The sequence below is a fragment of the Quercus lobata genome, chromosome 7 (assembly GCF_001633185.2).
Source record: "Quercus lobata isolate SW786 chromosome 7, ValleyOak3.0 Primary Assembly, whole genome shotgun sequence".
NCBI lineage: Eukaryota > Viridiplantae > Streptophyta > Magnoliopsida > Fagales > Fagaceae > Quercus > Quercus lobata.
The window spans coordinates 35040152-35049939 of NC_044910.1; the positions used below are offsets into that span (position 1 = coordinate 35040152).

Here is a 9788-nt window from a genome sequence, read left to right on the forward strand (position 1 = left end):
AAGGTTAGTGCTGGGAAGAAGGCTTTGACTGAAACAACATTGGGACCCAAGTCTGGTGGTAATGTCAAGAATTTCAATAAGTCAAGGACTAGCAGACCTCAACGCACTCACTGTGGTGCTACCATGGGACATGTAGTTGATAAATGTTACAAACTACATGGTTACCCTCCTGGGTACAAGTTTAAGAACAAGTCTCAAACCTTTGCAAGCAATTTGGTTACAACTGAGGATAGTTCTAATGAACCTGTCTCCCTCACTAGAGCAGAGTATCAACAATTGGTTGGTTTACTGAATTCACAATGTCATTTTGGTACTCAAGCCCCACCAGAAGCAAGTTTGGCCACTACCCATCAAGTTGCTAGCATCATAACTCAGCCTCCTCTTGTTTCTCAACCTCCATTTGGTTCTCAAGGACAAGAGCTGTCACGTATTTGGTTTTCTCCATCTTTCGAGTATTTAGTTTTTTCTTCTAGTGCCAATACTTCACATATAGGCTCCACTGATTGGATTATTCACAGTGGAGCTACTAACCACATGGTTCATTCTCTTCATTTTTTTCAAGTCCATTACTTCTTCAGTTTAGATTTCTGTTAGATTACCTAATAGTGATATGGTCAAGGTGACTCATATAGGCACTGTTCAAGTTTCTGCTTCTTTACTCTTAGAGAATGTTCTTTGTATTCCTAGTTTCTCTTTCAACCTTATTTCTATTAGCAAACTGACCCAAAATTCTTCTTCTTGTTATATATTTCTCTCCAATTATTGTTTTCTCCAAGACTTACAGCATTGGAAGATGATTGGGTTGGGTAAAAAGCAAGGAGGCCTTTACACATTGCAGTGCACTCCACAAGTCACTCTACCAGATTCTGTTTCTGAGGCTTTGTTAATGTTGTCATCATGTTTTCATGGCAAAAGTGTTAATTCTTGTAATCTTGATTCTTCTGATAGTGCTTTTAGGTTATGGCACTATAGATTAGGTCATCCATCTTCACAAAGATTGACTTTGTTGAATAATATTGTACCTGAGATCAAATCTTGCAATAATACTAAGCCTTTTGATTGTCACATTTGTCCTTTAGCTAAACAGCACAGATTGCCTTTTACTCATTCTTCTAGCATTTCTTTATCTTGCTTTGATTTGGTTCATGCTGACATTTGGAGACCATATTCCAATCCTTCCCTGAATGGATCAAAGTATTTTCTTACCTTGGTTGATGATCACAGCAAGTGTACTTGGGTATATTTGTTGAAGCACAAGTCTGATGCTTTAACCTTGATTCCATCCTTCTTTCACATGATTTTAACACAATTTAATGTTCCTATCAAAGTGTTTAGGTCAGACAATGGACCTGAATTTGCCCTTTCTTCCTTTTATGCATCTAAAGGTATCATTCATCAACTGTCTTGTGTTGAAACTCCACAGCAAAATGCTGTGGTTGAAAGAAACATAGGCATCTTTTAAATGTTGCTAGAGCCTTAAGATTTCAGGCTAATTTGCCTTTGAAATTTTGGGGAGATTGTGTTTTGACAGCAACATATCTCATTAATAGGCTTCCTAGTCCATTGTTACAAAATCTTACTCCTTTTGAGAAACTCTTAGGTCATCCTCCTACCTATGATCATCTTAAGTCTTTTGGCCGTATGTGTTATGCTTCAATCTTAACTAGACATAGAACAAAATTTGATCCTAGAGTTAAAGCATGCATTTTCAATGGCTATCCTTTTGGTACCAAAGGTTATAAATTGTATGATTTAACTACTAAGACTGTTTTCTTCTCTAGGGATGTTATTTTTAAGGAGTCCATTTTCCCTTTCAAACATTGGACTTCTAAACCTATCATATCTTCTACTTCCAATTCTTCTCTTATTTTTCCACCTCAGAATTCAGTTTCGGATATTATTCCTACCGTTTCTGTAGATTTTTCCACTGTTTCTATAGAATTTTCCCTTCCTTTCTCTTCTGTTGATCCTGTTGTTCCCCTAGATGAATTTCCTAACCTTGTGCATTCTGATTCAGCTCCTTCTCCATCTATTTTTGTTCATTCTGATCATAATGAACTTCTTGATCCTATTTCTTCTCTTGTACCTAAGTTACCACTTGTTAGAAGGTCTTCTCGGCCTCATAAGCCACCTTCATATCTTCATGACTATCATTGTAATCTTGCATCTGCTCATGTGTTGGCCACTGCTTCTCTACCTCAATCTCATGATTCTTCTATTTCTAACAGTCCAAGTATTCTTTACCCTCTTTCTTCTACTCTTTCATATAATAGATTGTTTACTTCATATAAGACTTTTGCCATTGCTTTGACTGTTGCCAAGGAACCTACCTCTTATGCTCAAGCCTTGACTAATCCTTTGTGGCAAACTACTATGAAGGCTGAGATTGATGCTCTTAAAGCTAACAACACTTGGGTTATGACCAAACTTCCTCCTGGCAAGGTTCCCATTGGCTGCAAGTGGTTATACAAGATTAAACTTAAGGCAGATGGGTCTTTTAAGAGATACAAGGCAAGACTAGTTGCAAAGGGATTCACCCAAGCTGAGGGCATTGATTATTATGAGACTTTCTCTCCTGTGGTGAAGTTTGTCACTATTAGAACATTGTTGGCTCTTGCTGCTATTTATGGTTGGCATCTCTCTCAATTGGATGTCAACAATGCATTTCTTCATGGGGATTTAGATGAGGAGGTGTACATGGTTCCTCCATCTGGATTTGGCAACAAGGGGGAGGTCTGTAAGCTCACAAAGTCTCTTTATGGACTCAAGCAAGCTAGCAGACAGTAGTTTGCTAAGTTGTCTGCTACTATCATTGTTGATGGTTTCATCCAATCCAAATCTGACTATTCTATCTTCACCAAGATCCACAAAGGTTCAATCATCATTTTGCTAGTGAATGTTGATAACATTCTTATAGCTAGCAATAATGTGGATGTTGTCAACACCTTCAAGCTTTTCCTAGACAACAAATTCAAGCTAAAAGATCTTGGCACTTTGAACTATTTCTTAGGCCTTGAAGTTGCTAGAACCGAGAAGGGTATTAGTTTATGTCAAAGGAAATTTACCTTGGAGCTGTTGTCCAATACAGGTTTGCTAGCTAGCAAGCTTGCTAATGTGCCAATGGAGCAGTCTGCCAAATTCAGTAGTTCAATGGGTGAGGATGTTCCTGATTCTTCCTTGTACAAAAGGTTGATAGGTAAATTGCTCTATTTGACACTCACCAGACCAGACATATGTTATTCAGTACACAAACTTAGTCAGTTCATGAGTTCTCCCAAAGTGCCTCACTTGCAAGCAGCTTATAGAATTCTTAAATATCTAAAGAAGACACCAGGTCAAGGTTTGTTTCTCTCTGCAAACTCAGAATTGAAGTTTAAGGCCTACTATGATGTTGACTGGGCAGCATGTCCAAATACTAGAAGGTCTATATCAGGCTTTTGTGTCTTTCTTGGTGAGTCATTGATTTCCTAGAAGTGTAAAAAGCAATAAGTTGTATCAAGATCTTCAACAGAGTCTGAGTACAGATCAATGGCTACAGTCACAAGTGAAGTTGTTTGGTTGATAACTTTGCTCAAGACTTTTGGACTAGACCACAATCATGTAGCTTCTCTTTATTGTGATAGCAAGGCAGCTATCTATATTGCTACAAACCCAGTTTTCCACAACAAAACAAAGCATATAGAACTAGACTGCCACTTCATCAAAGAAAAGATTCAAGCTGGTGTAATCAAGACCTTCTAGGTACCTACTAGACACCAGATTGCGGATTTCTTTACTAAGGCACTCGGGTATAAGCAATTTCATTACCTGTTATCCAAGATGAACCTAGTCAACATATACAGTTCATCTTGAGGGGGAGTGTTAAATATCTTGTAGATATTTGAGTCTTGTAGATATTTGTCACAGCATAGAATATCTTGTAGATATTAGTTTAGTAGTTTTGTATTGTAGTTTGTATATAGCAGTGCTAAGCTACAGTAGCATAGAGTGGCAGTATATTACACAGGTGTAGTTTACAGAGCATACTTAGTTAGTTAGGCCACTTGTCATGTTTGTATTGGTTGATTGTATTAGTTGACTTGGTCAGGTGGTTGCTCTGTTTCTGGTATATAAAGAAGCAAAGTCAGATATTTATAATATATGAAATCATTCTTTCAAGCTCTATTACGTTCATTCTCTCTCTGTATTTCTTCACTTCCCCCATTGCAGAACCTTTGAACTTGCAAGAGAAAAGTTTACAGTGCTAGCATAGATAAAGGGTGAAGAAAAAGCCATATGCGGCACTGCTCTTTTGCTCCTGCCTTTCAGCCTTCGTCGTCCCCTGTTTTAGCTCTCTTCTCGCCTGGGGTTCAGCTTCCTTCTTTGCCGCCCCTTTGTTTCTATTTCCCACTATTTATACTTACATTCAGCTATATGGCTGGGACCTAAAAGATTCTTATTAAAACCAACGTGGCCCAAGTACACCTAGGTAGATCTTTCGGTGAACCAATCAAGAGGCCCACAACAACAGTACAATTATTGATTTGGACTCTAAAGCCCACCACGTTGACTGTGTAAGAATTACTTGACTTGAGTTTTGTTTCCTTGCACACTACATCCACGTTGGATTGAATCTTGGGCTTTTTCTTTTTTTTTTTTCTTTTTTTTTGCTTTCGGTCTTCTCTTTAATTCACGCTTGGGCTAGATCTTTACTTTGGGCTGAATTTTTCTTTCGTGCTCACATCTGGGTCTAAAGTTAGTTTGACATTTGGTCTGATCCCACTTTGTATGTAAAACCTTTATTACCAATCAATTTTTCTCTCTCCCTAGTAGGAGTTTATTTCCTCTCGTTTGAATACAAGTTGCTCCATCCCTAACCTTCTATTTTAGGGGTTGTATAGTTACTCTTTTGTTCTCTTTAGGCAAGAGCCAATAATTTTTGGATATGGATCTAAGTATTCTCTCTAGCTTACAAAACCTGCAACTCACAAAAGAAGAAAAAGAAGCTATTCCTATCACTGTCACACACTGCTCAGGCCTCTTTGAAGAATGTTCCCTAAGTCTTTTTGGGCAGCTTCTCTCTGATCAGCAATAGAACCAACATGCTCTGAAGAACACCCTTAGATCAACATGGAAAATGGGTTCAAACATAAGAATTGTGGAAATTGGAAATAATATACTCCAATTCAAGTTTAGCTCAAAGTATCAATTGGAGTGGGTTGAGAGGTGTGGGCCTTGGAGCTTTGATAACAACCTCCTCTTACTCTGTAGATGCAAAAAAAAGGCTGACTTCCACAAATATTTCTTTCACCCATTCTCCCTTTTGGGTCCAAATTTGGGGTCTTCCTTTTAAGCATATGTCACAGGAAGTTGGGGACGAAATTGGTAGCAAGTTAGGTAAATTTATTAAAGTCGATAGGCGTTCGTGGCAATCTGATCAGGCAAAATTCATGAGAGTTCGTGTAGAGTTGGAGATTGATGAGCCACTAAGAAGGGGAGCTTATATTGCAAGCTCTGATGGCGAACGACTATGGCTTACGTTCAAATATGAAAGGCTACCTACTGTTTGCTTCATCTGTGGGAAGCTTGGGCATGATAAAAAACATTGTCCAACATCTGATGTCTGGCAAAGTGCTTGCCATCAATATGGGGACTGGTTAAGGGCTGGGTGGACCGCAAAAGTGGCAGCCAAAGAAAGGAACTCGAGCAAGGACACGATCCGAGTGGTCTCCGATGAGTTAGAAATGCAGCGAAAGACCTGGCCGACGACTGGTTCTGCTTCAGCATGTTTTGAGGGTTCAGGTCTTGAGGGCAGGAAACAAAGCTTGGAGAAGGGTAATACCTGGGGTAGCAATAACACCACATGTGCAGATGGACAACTTGCTGGTGACGTACAAGTCTTTAGTGGATCTACAGAGCAGATAATGAGTGAAGCGGCAGGGCAAGATTTGAGTGTTTTGGGTTCTGGTGAGAATTCACGTGATCATCTAAGGCAGGATATTTCAATTGAGCATAGAGACTCTTTCTCTCATGGGCCAAAAAGCCCTACTTCACAAGGCCCAAAAGGCTCTATTTCTCAAGGGAGCCCAAGTACTAAAGCACCTTTAGATAAAAATGAGAAAGACAACCTAGTGAAGAAGAATGCGGCCAATGCTGTCCAAGTTGGTGTAATTTTTCAGGCCAAAGCTAATGAAAAAGGAAAACAGATTTTGGGTAAAGGCAGTCTGAAAAAAGTTGCCCATGCGAAAGGAAAAGTAAGCGATGATCAAACTCTCGCCCAAATGTTGAAGATAGGAGCAAAGCACTTGAGAGCGAATGAAGCTTCAGAGGAAGAGAACAACCGGGCTCCTAAGTGCCTTTGTGAACCGGTCAACTCAGGTTTAGCTGACTCTGTCTTTGAGCTAGTTTAATTGGCTGCACTTTTCGGTGCTTAGTTGGGATCCTTGGGCTTTTCTTGTTTCTATTAGTTTTTGTCTTCTTGAAAAGGGAGTTCAATAGTATAGTATATAAGTTTTTAGCTGGCTGGTATGTATAGGCTTTTTAGGTTTGGGAGGGGCCTTCTTTGTTTGTTGTTCCTGCGCTGGCAGGTTGGGAGTCCAAATCTTCTGTCTCACTTTTCTTACTCCACTCTATACTCCACCAATAAAAACTTGCCACGTGTTCACCTAATTAATTAAATACTATTATTATTGACTTATTAATACTACCATTATTAATTAGGGTAATCACGTGGCAAATTTTTATTGGTGGAGTATAGAGTGGAGCAAGAAAAGTGGAACAGAAGATTTGGACTCGCAGGTTAGTAGCTAGAGGTCTCTTTTCTTCTTTTGTCTTTCCTGTTGTACTTCAATTTCTTGTGGCAATGAATCTTTGTTCCCCATAAAAAATAAAAATTAAAAATTAAAAAAAAAAAAAAACCTTTATTACCAATCAATCAAAGACAACTTATAATTAGCCACAAAAATAGCATAAAAGTAAGGCTAAAAATGCAAATATGAGAGCACTTTATTGTTTATATTTCATGCACATCAACTACTATACTTTTTTTTTAATAAGACTACTATACTTCTTAAACAAACTAAACAACCCAATATTTAGTTATCTAGTGATGGTTAATAGATTATTAAAAAGAAAAAAAAGGCTAATATTTATCTAGTTATCTACTTTTATTATTACTATTTTATATATATATATATGTAATACATGTCTTTTTTCAAAAAAAATATTGTGTAATTTGGAGTTTATTTGCTTATTTTATGCAATTGTATTTTGTACTTTAAAGAATTAAGAAACTCAATATCTATTTTTGCTTAGGATTTTATATTTTATATTTGTCTTATGGAAGCTATGATATAAAATAAAAAAAAAAAAAATCATTTAATTGGACTATTTTAGTCAATTTTTCTATTTTTATCAATTTAATATATTTATTTATATTTTAAATTATTATTAAATTAATTATTACATCATTAAGGTTCAACCTCAGTTCAAGCTTAAAAATCTTAAACCTCTACTAAAATTCCTAAAAGTCTCAACCTACTAAATCTTGATACATGTTGAGGGAAGGTAAAAAAATTCCTAAAAGTCTCATCCTGCTAAATGTGCCCTATACTTGTATTAAAAAAAAAAAAAAAATCCTAATACTATATAGTATAGTCACAAATCTAAAACTATAATCTTGTTAGTTGTTACACGTATATAGTCACCCATATAGTCATTAACTTTGTATTGAACATCCCTCAAAAAAATTTGTATTGTATATGATATACCTTATGAGCATTAAATTTTAGTGTAATTGTTAATTTATGTTGTTGCTTATAACATTAGTTCACTTTTTTGCACTGAATTTTAGCTTTCATTTTCCTGTTCCAGCCTAGACTAAACTACCTCAATAAGTTACATCATGATCCCATCATTTTCTTATTGTGCTCTACGTTTGATTTTTGAGAAAAATAAGAGAAAATAGAATGCAGAGTGTTCTTTCCCTACTTATTTTCTTTAGCGTGACCTTAATAAGAATGATTTTCTAACTTTTCTCCTTTTAACTTTTGTAATTGTGTTATTGTATTTTTGTTTGTAAAGATAGGGTAGGAAATAAAACTTAGAAATTAGTTTAGTTCTTAGGTGAAGGTTATTTATGTTTTGGTCTTTTTTTTATATCAAATATTTTTATAGATTTCCATCAAAAAAAATATATTTTTATCGGTGATGAAATCGCTCTATTACGATAAACTAAGCCCTTTGTGGTTGTTAAAAACATGGTCAAATTGTTGTAAATATTTTTTATTTGGTATATGTGCTTTAACAGGATTTCGACAAGTGGGTATATCACAAAATTATATGGACATATGGGAGGATGACTCGATGGGCATTGTTATTGGCATGGGGCCCATGTTTGTGCAACGGTTTACTTAGGTCACTAATCACCTTAATTACTTAAATGGCAAAAATGAGTTCAACGGTTCGTTGAGGAAGAGCATGCAAATTTTAACAATGACAGAGGGAAGAAGAAAATGGTTAGAGGTGAAATTTATTGGTCGAATCAATCAGGTTAGAGGGAATGATAAAGGGAATTCATATGGATGTTACCGATCTTCATGACTTGGTGAATGCAGTCACAAAGAAATGTGATTTTGTTGATAAACTAGAGGTTGTAACATTGTTCTGTAAGAGCTTGTATGAAGCAAAAGAAGGCATGTCCTTGTTACAGGTTAAGAAGGTCGCTTTCTACACTTATTCCCATCCCTTTTTTTTTTACAAGGACAGGAGATGCAAATTTATTTACAAGGTGTGGGAAATTCAAAAAAGGAATGAGTCTTATTTCAAAAAAAAAACTATAGCTTTGAACGTAAAACCCTTAGATATGACAGATTGGTTTAATCAACTTCCCTTAGATCCAAATTTTTGTGAAGATAGTATTGATCTATCACCACTTTGGTAAGTGCTGTATGGACCTAGAGATTGTCAAAACAATCATCAACAACAAAAACAACAGCCCACTACAACAAAAAATGTTTATTACAACAACAAAAAAATCATTGCAATAACATCAGAGTCATTGCAATAGTTTATGCAAAAAGTTGCAATAAAATTTAAGGTAATAGGTTTGTACTAAAAAAAATTTCACTGCAATAAACTTTAAATATTTAATGACAATTTTGATATAATAATATACTTTATGTTGCAATAAAAATTGTACTACATTGAATATCTTGTAGCGCTACTATTTCATGAATTTTATTACAATAGATTGCAAATAATTGACAAAAATAATTTGAGTCAAGTTATTACAATGATATCTTCAGTGTAATAAATAATTGTTTCACATCCAAACAACATCCTACAATGACCTCTAACCTCCGTATCAAAACCACAAGTTGTTTTCACAAAATCAAAATTGCAAGGCCTATTAATTTTTTGGTTGTAGTAAACTCATACAGGTTAAGGATAGATGAGATGGCATGATGGGGTTAGACATGAGTAGTTGATGGGTTGAAGCTAAAGAACATCATTTCCAGTTTGAAGAATCTCATGTGTGTATTTGAGTTAGGATGATGTAAAATTCTATGAGCAAGTGTATATAAAGGAGTAGAATTGCAAAGATGAAAACCTAAAGAGAAGAAAAAAAAAAGTATTGAAACAGTACACCTAAGTAAACAAAGAGTAATTATCTTTTTTTATTTTTATTGAAAGAGTACTTATTTTGGTTTCCGAGAGATAGAGGGTTTAATCTCGAAATGATGAATCAAAGAAAACAAAAAGTTGGCCATGTCGAATTCCAGATTTTCAACACCAAAATCATCGTCTTC

At 35.8% G+C, this 9788-nt stretch overlaps 1 protein-coding gene across 1 annotated transcript; it reads left to right on the forward strand.

Annotated features, from left to right (window-relative positions):
* The first annotated feature begins 5336 nt into the window (after positions 1–5336).
* On the forward strand, positions 5337–6389 carry LOC115951958. Its single transcript, XM_031069067.1, has one exon. The coding sequence runs from the start codon at positions 5337–5339 to the stop codon at positions 6387–6389; it is 1053 nt and encodes a 350-aa protein (XP_030924927.1).
* Positions 6390–9788: the final 3399 nt, after the last annotated feature.

Coding starts and splice junctions, on each gene's coding strand:
- LOC115951958 (XM_031069067.1), top strand. CDS start 5,337: ATGTCACAGGAAGTTGGGGACGAAATTGGTAGCAAGTTAGGTAAATTT.